This window comes from Strigops habroptila, chromosome 9, assembly GCF_004027225.2.
Source record: "Strigops habroptila isolate Jane chromosome 9, bStrHab1.2.pri, whole genome shotgun sequence".
NCBI lineage: Eukaryota > Metazoa > Chordata > Aves > Psittaciformes > Psittacidae > Strigops > Strigops habroptila.
Window position 1 is genome coordinate 10102849 of NC_044285.2, and position 12755 is coordinate 10115603.

Consider the following 12755-nt stretch of genomic DNA (forward strand, 5'->3'; position numbering starts at 1 on the left):
GGCAGCTCCTAGTTCACACACTCTTGGAGCCTCTGTTTCTTCACTGACAATAGAAGGTTCAAGAAGCCAGTCTGCACAGGCTACCACTGTTGATGCCTACATAACAAATAAGATATTCATCATAATTGACAGGCATGTGTTTCCTCAAAAAAACATTAATTTCTACTATTGCTGAGAAGCTAAGCCTGAGAAATACAATATAAATAAGCTGTTGATAATGGCACCGCTGCTATACACAGACTTCAGCTACAATTAAAAAAAACACCCAAAACATTAATTCAAGGTAGAGAGCAGATTTTCCATGCCAGCATTGTGGCTGAGCTTTCAAAACACCCTAAGGGAGGGAGGTTCACAGCTCAATAGCCTCTAACTACACACATCTTTACACCGAGATACTAGCCTGGCTGCAGTTTTAGAGCACAGCAGAAATTACAACAGCATCTGCCATCTATTAAGGTTTCCTTATTCACTCTATGTGCCTACTGCTTTTCTAAACAGAAACACCACTCTAAATATACTCCCAGTAAGCATCAGAAGATACAGTCCTCCCACTGCCTGGGTTATCCCACATGTGCAACCACCGCCAAGACCGAGGGCTACAAAAACAGCAGGCAGAGATACACCCACCTACATCAAAAGGTTTCAAACTGAAAACAGGAAAACAGATATGTCAGAAGCTGCAAGTTACACGAGACCAGTTTTCATCATGAACAGAACTCCCTGAAGGTTAATTTGAAAATTCTATTTGCAAATACATTAAAAAATAGGGGAAAAAAAAGAAGAAAAGCTGAATTCCACGAGACTGGCAGGTGATAGGTGATTTTATCAGCTCTGAGAAACAGACTGCACTCACCTATCAGCCAGTGAGAGGTGGTAAGATGCTACACGGGTTCTATTTCATTATTTTAAATGGCTTATACTCAAGGGATCATCCCCGATATTAAATGGACAGAATGGAAAGGATCCTCATTCCAGTCTGCTTGACCATTTCAATTTAAACTTATAACCTAAATAAGAAGCATAGTAAAGAAAATTCTAGTGTACCTGAAAGCTATTACATAACAGATATATGACCTCTGGGTTATATATAAGCTTTGGGTCTATCAGTCCTGTGACACCAGAGAAAGCAATTATTAAGGTACAGAAAATGGCGCAGAACTGCAGCTTTACATATTGGCATATATAGAAAACAAGTTAAAACACCACTCGCTCTGGGGTGCACACTTTACTGTGGTAATTCTAACAGATGTTCCTAACTCAAGAGTTGTCTTCTGAACCTCACTAGCAGATACTTAGGTGAAAACCTACAAACACATGCTATTTTCAGTGGAAAAATGATACGATTGAGTAAAAAATTCAAGGAGAAAACCAGCGAGAACACAGACTGTGAATTAATGTATTACAGAGACATGGTGGCTTTTTACTACACCAAACAAGCCTGCAGTAGCGTGTCATGCCTGGGTTTGGTGAGGGCTTCAGTAAGCCCAAGAAGTTTGCTGCTGACTTTTATAAGCAAAAAATTATTTACTTCACTGAAACTTCAGATAAACAAATCTGACATGCACCAGACAAACATACCAGAAACCTCAACAGCATGTATAAATTGTAAGTATTGTTTGCTTTTTCTTGGACTCTCTAAACTTAGAATTCCAGCCTGCACACAAAGGTGATCACTGCTAGTTAACAAAAGCTCTACATAAAAACACACAGAAGAGGCCGGCTTTTGACAAAGACAAAACTGAAATTCATTTCTTCTGGAAAAAATCATGGTTCTGCAACAGTTAAGTGGTTCAGTTAGAGCATACAGAGTTATAGAATAACTCCATTTTATTTTACTTGATCTTTCTGTAACTTTCTACTATTCTGTATTTCAGACAGAACTGTGATTTATTTCAGTTGATGTATATTTTACATCATGCATATATTTTACATACTACAGTATTTCAGTAGACGTCTATTTTAGCATGGAAATAGTATCTTGGAAATATATAGATATGTCACTTCTTGGGTATTTATTCACATTTCTGAATGAATTGTTAAATACAGGCTGTCTTAACCCACTTGCTTTACCTTTCAGATTTTTGTCTTTAGGTTCTGTCAGCCTTCAAATATTATTCTTATTCCTTAATCACATGTCCTGGCACAAGCCTCATTCCCTTCAGTATTCCTGAAGGTCCTCTGGGAAATTTGCCAGTTTTTGTCATCTGCCCCCATTCTCCTTTGGGAACACTAAAGGAATTAATTTCATTCTTTCTGCAAGCAATGCCTGTCTCTGCTGTTAACAGTTACCCTTGCATCTCTCATCCATTCAATGCACAAAGGTATATGCCTCCTTAAGCGATCCTATGGTACTTAGAGACTTAAATGTTCTGCTGAGAAATGCCTCTTTCATGCTCTGCATTTGCTTGGTTTAGCATATTGTAAAAGAATTTAGCTAAAAGATGGAGTGAAAATATTTCTATTTTGCACATTCCACTTTATTTTTGTTAGTTTCAACAACTGTTTAGTTTGTACCTTTATACATATGGGCACAACTGTGCCTCTGTGTGTCAGAAACAAATAGATCAGTTATTTAGACCTGGATATTTTGACCAACTCTATACATGCTATTTCTTCTCTTATTTTTTCCACTACTACTTTGCTCAACATCTTACCTGAATTATTACAGAATGAGCTCTTAAGAAGTGTCTTGTGCTTCTTCAGGCACCAAAAAAACCTCAATTTCAGTATCTTTTTCCTGCACGTTAAGTTCCTATCAAATGATATTTTTTCCCCTGTAGAGACACTTTTTCAATGAACTTCCTTTAAAATCCTTGCTCAGCCCTGCATTTGAAAATAAGTGGAACCCTCACCTTTGACCCACCCTGAGAAGAGGAATATTATCCAAGCTATGCATCGCAGTTCCTTACCGTAATGAATACTGGAAGTCATTCAACAACTTTTCTATACACATACAGTCAACTTCAACATATCCCGTTGTTTTTGCCATCACTGCTACCTCGATCAGATCTCCTCTCTCCTTTATTTTTTTTATGTTTACCGGACATCGAGGCAGGATTAAGCAACTTGCACTGTTACCAGTTGCTAGATGAGACAGCACTTCTGGTTACCCCTCTGACTTCCTCAGTTAAATACGTCCTTCTTCTCAAGTGACAAACTCACCATAGCAAAGGCTACATCACTTAACACCGTAAATTAGGAACAAAACAAGCCAAAACGTTTTATAGACTGTCCTTAGATTTGTTTCCCCTGAAAGTGCCACATTTTCTCACAGAAACGGTGGAAGTTACAGATTCATGTCAGTTTTCAAGATCAGTACATAGCACAATACAAAGAACACTACTGGAAACAAACATCAGATACAAATATTTAGCATCTCTAGATCCAAACAAAGTGCACATTCTGCATTTGGGCTGCTGACAAGCCAAATATCTGAAGGAGGACCTAGAAAGATGACAGCTAAGCACTCAATGAACCTTTATTTTCTCTACTCTCACCAAGACAACAGCAGTTGTCTGGTTTGCATGAATAGGTTACAGACACTAATTTCAGTATTAGCATTATGATTAATGAGAGTCAACAAAAATACAGATCTCAGAGCAATGTGCAAGGAAAGCAACTGAGGCTTCCAAACACCTCCGGTGAGAAGAACCCACTGCTGCCAGCTCCTGAAGCTACCCTACCAGCATGGGGGCTTGGGTTGGCACTATCCTGCTGTGCAGTGCAACCTGTCCACCTGTCTGGTAGAAAGGGAGTTCTCCCTTCAGAGAAATCAGGGAAAGTATTAAAGAAAAGCACATTGTAAACAAGAAAAGAGAACAGGAATGAAAGGAATCAGGGGAAGATGAAGGTTCACCCAGGAAAAGATAAGAGCACAGCATCTAGAAGAGGAGGGAAAACTCTAGAAACATAGGATACCCTCTACAGGACCAATACACCGTATGCGAGGTAGGATAACAAACCTGTAGTTTGTGGCATAACACCACAATGCATTATTCAGGGAAAAGCTGGTACCCTACAGCCTGCACCTTCAGCTAAGGCCTGGGAGTACAAACACAAACCCAGCACTAAATAACAAATATTAGTAACTAAAAGAAGGACCTGACGCCCCACGCAAAAGAGGAACAGGACAGAGGGGACCCTCTCTTGTACGGATCGACACAAGAGGCTAAGAGGCAATGATGAACGGGAGGACCCCGAGGTGAAGCTGGAGGCAACGCTCCCCGCGGTGCCAGGGAGCGACGCCGATGCCACCACCGAGAAGATCGAGGCACCGCGGCGCCTTGCGGCGGGCGGGCAGCAGCGGGCGCAGGGCGAGCCACCCATCAACGACCAAGCTCTCCGCAGGGCTCTGCCCCCGCTGCGGCCCCGAGGCGCTCCCTTACCTGGCTGGCTTTGTGAAACTGCTTCTTGAGCCCCGCCACCGACATCTTCCCCCGGCGCCGAGCGCCCGCAGGTCCCGGCAGGTCCCGGCACGTACCGGCGGGTCCCCGCGGCCTCTCGCTGTGTCACCCGCGGCCCCGGCGCCCCGCGCCGCTGGGAACATCGCCTTCAAGAGCGGGCCCGGCCGCTCACAGCCCATTGGCTGCCGCCGCGGCATATGCAAATGATAGACCAGAGCCGCCTGCCGATTGGCCGCTTGAGGGGATATGCAAATGTCAGCGCTCAAAGACGCCCACGCTGCGATGTTGCATGGAGACAGCGGGGAGGGAAAGGTGAGCGGGCGGGCGCCTGCCGGGAGGACCCCTGCGGGCGGACCCCTGCGGGCGGGCGCGCGCGCGCGCGCGCGCGCGCAGCCGCGGGGTGGGCAGCCCGCTGATGGCAAGATGCTCGCTTAAGCGCCAAAAGGCCTCTTAGCTCTGATTTAGCCTCGCTAGTCTTATTTATAATAAGGCTCCGGTTTTCTCTTCATAGGCCTCATTTCTTACGATTCCATGTAGCATCTCTAATAGAGCTTATTCACCTCAGATCTATTATTATTCAGCATGATGTTATTGTAGCGTTTAAACCATGAGCACACGGTGGTCGAGAACACAGCTGGTGGGAGCTGTACATAACGACAGAATACACTCAGTAGTGTTGCTCCATAGCGGTGTTTATACTGCTCAGGTTGAGAAGGGCCGGGTCTCCCACCGCCTCCCTCCCTGCCGGAGGAGCAGACGTACCAGGAAGAGCCACGCTGGAAGAACTGTTTAGTTGTTTGCCTGATCATTACAGGATGGATTCATTGTATGTTTCAGTATGCCTGCGTATCAGCAATGTGCTGATACAAACATGCAATGTGTTTATGCCTACAGTGGTAAAGCATTGCTAGGCTGCACTGTATTCCTAGGAAGATCCACTCTGCGGTACGCCACGGGGTCCTGGTTGTGAGATTACCAGGGAGTTGTGACTCAGCTGAAACTTGTGCATGGACCTGGGAAGCAATTTAGAGATGACCCACCCTGGCTCTCAGTGTCACTGTCATGCTCACTGCATTTTTGTTGGATCGGGAGAGGCATTTCTACAGTGTGTTACAGTTACTTCTTCATAATAGCAGAGAGGATAATGGCAAAAAAATACAAGAACTTTCAGAATAATTGTCACGTCGTAAATTGGGAGAAAGGAATCGCTATCTCTCCTGTTGGAAACAATTATACACCCTATGAAACAAAGTGTAAAGACAGACGTATTCATGAATTGAGGACCTCTGACTGGCTTTCACTTGACAAAGGACTCTCTACACAGGCAAGGCAGAAGAGACAAAAGGGAAAGCAAAGAGCATAGCACCAGTCCACATTCACTGTGGAAGACAAACTATGAAGTGCAGCCTTTCCAGGTTTCTGACCTGAGTAATGTTTGAAAGAGGTCTCCAATTACCACCCTATGTGGTGCCACCTGTGTCTAGGGAAGGATCACTTCAGCCACTTCACAAGTAAACATGATTTACACCACCAGCACCAATTACTCCTCCTAATGGAAACAGGCAGCAAGACGTTAAGTGTCCAGGCCAAACTGGGTGGGGCTTTAATTAGCAACACATTTGTAGAGGGCTCAGGTGAGAAAATAATGCCTAAATTACCTAAACTAAGAAACTGGAGTTCCATAAAAGGTCTTAAAGCAATCTCTTCGTGTTCCACGGAATTAGGGAGAGAAGGCGGCTTAGGTTAATCTTCGGCTTTAAAGAAACAGTGGACCAGAAGCTTGAAATAAGTCACTGTGGAGAGGAATCAATGGATTACGGAGTCACCGTAGCTGTAAAATTGGATTAGATAAAGAACTTGAGTAAGGCTATCTGCAACTTCCTTTCTTTTTTAATCCTGCTTATTACCCAAGGGTAGCAGGTACGTTGTTGAAGTGATACAAGAATTTGCAAGTGGGAAATGCCCTGTGGAAATTCAGCTTCATAGCTTTAATTGCTCAGTGACACAGATAAGGTGAAAACCTAATTAGTGAGCCAGCTTCAATAGTCCAGGTGCTAATGATTTGGTAGAGACACCCTGAAAAAGGGACTGATATTTAGTTCAGATATAAGCAAAAGTTATAGCTTGTAGCCAGTAATATATGCTGGCTAAGAAATATTTAAGAACTTAGTCATAACACATAGTTAGCTATAACACATAGTTATAGCTCCTAGAAAAAAGAGATTGCGATTTTCTGGATTATATTCCTTAAGGTTTATGAAAAATTACTAATTCAGTCTGTAAAATGAGAGAAATCAGAAATAGTACAAAAACTGTGGGAAGTAGTTCAGATAAATGCTGACATGATGGAAAAAAAAGCTTCTGTTAAAAAGAACTCTTACAAGCAGAAGACAGGCCAGGGCCTAGTACTACATGAGTAATAGTGAAAAATGCTTCACAGAGTCTGGGAAAGAGGGGGCCTTCAAGGCCAAAGTTCTACATGTCTGGATAGTTAAAACAACAATTACAGTCCAAGCACTCAGAAAATGTCAAAGTGCATGAGAACAACAGATGATGGCTCCAACATGTTATTGTTATTGAATCGATGTGCTAATAAGGACAGTGAAATTTGTACAAACGGAGAACTAACTGGGCTCAAATCAAGGCAGTCACTAGAAAACATGCACTGGCTACTTACATGGGAGAACTGGGCTTGAAAATTGGTCCTGTGAAATTCAAACAAGACAGATACTTGGATAAATTCATCTTTCACTTGCATTTCAGTGTGGCTGATACTATGTGAAGAACAGTCATCAGAAAATCAGCCTGAAGATGCGGCAAACAACCTTACAGGTATTCACTTTTCAATGAACAAATGATCTTAAGAGCTGAAAATGCAAGAGCAGCCATATGAAGTATCAGGTTTTCAGCAGAATGAAACTCAAAAATATTTAAAAAGTTATCCAGAGGTATCTTAGCAGTTGAAATTACTTGGAACTTGCAGTCAATTGCATCCATGTTTGCTTGAATGACTCTTAAAAATGAGAAATGTGTTCGTGAAATGTGATTTGGGTCTTTGGTAGTTACTGCCACAAAAAAAACCCATCAAAAGGGGGAGGAGAGATGAGTTCGTGATGAAGTTCTACTGGATTTGATTCTGGGCCATGCTTATTTCCTAAGTAAGGCACTTATTCCTTAAGGCTTAGATATTCATAATAAGTCACTGTGCATCAGTTTACCTTGCAATAAATTTCTACACAGGGCATTAGAAGGAGACTTTGGATGTACTCACCTGGTACAGGAGAAGAATAACTACAGGGGAAACCAGCCTACTGAGAAACCAAATTATTGCTTACCAAGACTGGAGTCATTGAGCTAAACCTATGAGAGACCCATAAAGGAGGTTTTCATCTGTAGTTGAACTAGAGATTAGCAACCCCAAATTCTGGATTCATGATACAAAGATTAATGGAAGCTACTCATGAATTCTCTACATGTTGAAGAAGTCTGATTTCCCAAACTTCATCTTCAAAATACTGGCAATGGGGAAGGAGAGCTAAAGCAGAAAAAAAAGCCCAAACCAAACAAACCTCAAACCCTTAAGTTCCTACTTTTGTGGCTTTCAGCTTAAAAAAAAATAAATTACTACATCAGAAATGGAACATTCACAGGACTATGTTGAATAGGAGGGAAGGGGTGAAGAGTTAGACAAACAAAAGCAAGCAAGACTCTCAGGCACAGATGTGATAGCCACTGATGGTCCATGAGGACTATATGTGTTCAGTGACAGTGCAGATGACTTGGTTAGTTTTTCCATGTTACTTGTCAAAACCATGGTTATAGGCTGTGGTTATTTGGTCAGAGGAAAAGAATGCATTTGAAAACTAGAGCTAAGAAAACAAGCATTCTGAAAAGGTGATCCTCTAGGAAAATTGTGCCATTTGAAAGAACAGTTTCAAATACTTTACTCTGCAAGAGAAGACTTGTAGGAAGCTTTAAAATTAAAGCAGGCTCAGGTAGAATGTTGTGTGCTTTTGAAAAAGGTGGGACTTCATCTGACAATTCTAGAAAAGAGGGGAATACTAAACTGAATTGACACTGATACATGAATATTGACCCAAGTAAATGGAATAATGTATAACATAGCATTCCAGAATGAAATCCAAAGGACTACAACAGTGGATGAAACTGGCCACAAATTTCATCTATTTCACTATTTTCCCAGTTTTTTATTAGTTTCCCAGGTTTGACGTTGCAGGACAAACCTGGGAGCTGCCACTGAGAAAACAATGCCAACAGCAAACTACCTCAATAGCAAAGTCAGAAGAGAATCATTCTGCCAAAAATGTCCAAGACAGTAAGGACATCTCATGAGCCTGTTTCAGCACCCTTTCTATATACTTAAATGAAATAATTATTTAAAATCACACAAAAAAAAAAAAAAAGAAAAAAATGGTGATACAAAAACATGTTCACATACAGAAGCAGGTTAACACTATGGTTTTGCTTCTGGAACATAAGCAATTCTGCCTGTCATAGCACTTGCTGTGCAGATAAACTAGCTCAGATATTTCTGACATGGCTTTGCATCACAGTATACATTTCATAAGAAAGGGAAAAGAACAGGCAGTCTTCTCTACATAGCCAGCACTGGCCAGAACTTGGAAAGCTCCCTGTTCCACACAGACACTGCTGGCAGTTAGAGCAGGAATATGTGACCCTGGGGCCGGTAGACACTCTGGCTAACCTACTTCAGTTGTTTAGGACACTTATGTTTGCTCCCCAGATCTTCTAACTAAATGTAGCTAGTGAATTATTTTTGGCATACGTGATTGTTCTCAAGCTGACTTTCCATATGTGTTGCTTTACCATTATCCAGATCTTTGCTTCTCTTCTTGTCTCCTTCCTGCGTTTGTATTCCACATGCTGCTTCATGATCCTGCAGATACCTTCTATCTTCACTTACTTTCCTAAATCTCTGTCTCTTGTTCTGCAAGTGTTGACAACAAAACAAACCTTGTTAGGTCTTACGCCATTAATTAGTACATATGGTTCTAATTGGATGTTTCTTTTAGAAAGACACACAAACATTTTAGATGAACTCAAATCTAGATAGAGGGGTTTTTTAAAGTTACATGTATGTGTACTATAAATAGATACTCTAAATTTGAAAACTCAACAACCTACTTCTTTGTGTCTGCTTGTAAAAATTTTGTAAATTATAATAAGCGGATGAACTCCTGAGCAGCTCCTTCTTAGAGGTCTTGTAACTTTTAGGTGCCTCGGTTGTTTCTGGTAGCAGTAAAAAAAATAAGTTTTTACTCTTAACATATATGTAGGCACTCAGTGATCTCAGACAGCTCTAGACTGTTCAACAAAAATGAGTTACATGTGTAAATTGGAATAACGATGTGAATGTCCAAAATTACTCCACAGTGGAGACAATTCTGGAAATAACAGAGTATTAGTTAGTGCTAATCCTGGGTACCCAGAACATTTTTATTCCCTCCATGCTTGAGATCCCTAACTTGATAAATCACTGAAAAAAACCTGTAAGATGTTTTTCTTTGGGTAGGTCTATTTGTCTTAAATGGAAATATTTCAGTTTTCTGACCATATCAGAAAACCCCCTTAATTTAAACTTCAGATCTCTCCATTTTCAGTACAGCATCATTACTTTACACAAGCACCTGGTTCGCCTGCTTGAGCCGCCCTCCCGGGCTGCGTTCTCTCAAGGAACTACATCTCCCCTAATGCATCTGTGACCATGTGCGTGCCAAGGTGGGCCCCTGCGGGCGTTTGGTGAGGGCAGTAGCGTATTGCACTGTGGGAGATGTAGTCTCACCAGGAGCCCAGCCAGCCTTGCGGGACTGCATCAGGTTGTTCCCAAGTGGAGCTTCTTTATGGAGGTACAGCCAGGTGACAAACCCCACTTCTTCTATTAGAAAATAGCAAAAAGAAATACGTAGCCATTTCTGAATTGACATTTCTTAACCTCTGTTCTGGGGAGGAAAAATCAACCTATTTCACAAGCTTATTTAGTTTAAGAGAAAAACGAATGGTGTATCAGAAATACCCACATAAGGAACATCCATCTTTTTGCTGACCTTTCTAAAGTAGCTGTGTTCTAAAGAATAAGGCAAAAACCCCCTGTAAATTCAAATAAGTCAGTGTCGGAATAATGTGCAGAAATGTTGCCCTGGTTTCAAACAAATTGCACCTGAGCTCTGTGCTGCTATTTCATAGGTAACAAAATAGAGCTCCCAATTTTCTGCATGCAGCTGCCTGTCTTCATCAGAAAATGATGATGTTCTCATTGTTGACGATGCCAGCACAACATTTGAAACTAAAATGTCACTAGAAGGGTAATGCTAGCTTCGAGAAGGTGCAAAGGATAGTCACCTTCATGTTAGAACTGCTGTATCAGAAATGGTGAGGACAGTTTCGAAGCAGAATGTTGTTGTAGCAGAACGTACATTGTAGCATAACAACATTTCTGCATAACTCTGGCATAAACTGGATCTCATCTACTGTTTGAAATCCAAAGCAGAATTTCATGTAACTGTTCTTCAGTTATAGAAAAAATCTTTAAGTATCATCTTAATAGGTCTTGGTCTTCATAATGATCCTTTTCAGTGGAAAAAGGACACGCTGAAGAACAACACATGGTGCCTTGCCTTGCTTAGAGAATGAACGCACAAGCTTCCTTGATAATTTATTCAGCTTTATCAGGGGAAAAAACCCCTATAATCAGCAAGAAATCTGAGTAAAAATCTGAAAGAACACAGGCTGTATGTAATAAAAGGAGACAAATAGTAAAAAATCCCGTGGTCTATGTTCTCTGTGTATAAATATATATGCCTCCTCCTATTTCAGCTTGCTCCATATCACAGGGCAGAAGGTCATATCAACTCTGTGACACAGTGTCCTCATATAATACACAACATGGACATTTCAAAGAATTTGACTGATGTTTAAAAGCAATTTGAATATCAGTAAGTGTCTCGTAGCAAGTTTGTGAATATTCAGACATACCTGATTTTAACAAAACTTTTACAGCATGGATGTTGTTTTGCTTTCAGTGTAATTTAATAGGTCTTTTGGGATCTGCCATGTTTGAACATCTGGGAATCATCACATGTTGTCTGTTGATCAATGAGGCAACAGGAAAGGCATGATGTGACACAGATGTTAAATATGGCAATACTCCATAGACCAACTGGATCACAAATGGGAATGATCAGACTTTGAAAAATCTGATTAAGATTCATTGACTGGATAAATTTCAATATTTTTTTTTTTTCCTTGAATTTCCTAACTGTTCTGATAACAGTGGGTATTATAGTGGTCAAAGAATTATTGGAAACTGGCTTATTTGGAGGAACAGAATGATGTATCTGAAGACAAGGACTTTTACTATCAAATACTTGATAGGGAGATTAATAGAACTTGCCAGGTCCCTGCTGTCTCATCATGAAGATTAATGTCTACTACTGGATAACTCTGCTACTCCTTGTAAAACAATGAATACATAAATCAAATTTATTGCATTAGTTTAAGCATCATGGTTAATTGAGTAACTGCCACTATACTAAGAAACCTTTTTCTCCCCTCTCTCATATGCAAAGTGGCCTATATTAATTCTTTTAACTGTTAACCATGAATGCCACCTTCTGGCTAGGTACAGAAACGCCCTTTGAAAGCAATAGGTAAGAAAAGCACAGCTTTCATTCCGTAGTTACCAGATAACCGTTTCAATTAAATACATGTTAAAATGTGTGAAATACACACATGCCTCCTGACAGACTTCCTAGCTTGCTCGGTGAAATGTAAAGGTACTCAGATATTTACTTTTCTAAAGAAATTGTGTAGTTTAAAATAATAAACACACCTGACATCATTGACTTTCTGTAGAAACCACCTGAAAACTTGTATTTAAAGGTAGCAGCTGAATCAATAGGAATGAAATTCTGACCTTGCTGAAGCTGACAGACTTCTGCCACTGACTTCAGTGGGGCCCAAACTTTCCACCTGTATTTTTTTAAAGCTGCTCTAGTGAACTGGGGTTTGAATTTTCCAATGTTTTTAAGGAAGCCTGGCATACATTCTGCTGTAATTCAGTGGGCACGGGATTTTAGACAGGTCCTGCAAAACAACGATGGTAAAGGTTTTCAGAGTCAGAGACCTCTCCTTTCCTATGATAAGACCAGATTAGCTGTTGCTTTCATTGCTTGAACTTCTCCAGCAATAGACTTAGTTGTTTGGTGTTGCTAGTACAGGTAAAAGCATGTTGGATGTACCAGAACATGTCCCTTGAAGCAATCATATTATCATGGTGTAATGGACTCCCAAATCAAAGCAAAATTCTACCCT

At 40.9% G+C, this 12755-nt stretch overlaps 1 protein-coding gene across 1 annotated transcript in view; it reads right to left on the bottom strand.

The window, feature by feature from the left end:
* Positions 1 to 4580, bottom strand: part of SH3GL3 (SH3 domain containing GRB2 like 3, endophilin A3) — a 49365-nt gene extending 44785 nt beyond the window's left edge. Inside the window, exon 1 of the mRNA XM_030498318.2 lies at positions 4386 to 4580. Coding sequence (XP_030354178.1) covers positions 4386 to 4430 — 45 coding nt within the window. The 5' untranslated portion in view covers positions 4431 to 4580. The remainder of the gene's footprint in view (positions 1 to 4385) is intronic.
* Between the last annotated feature and the right edge of the window lie 8175 nt (positions 4581 to 12755).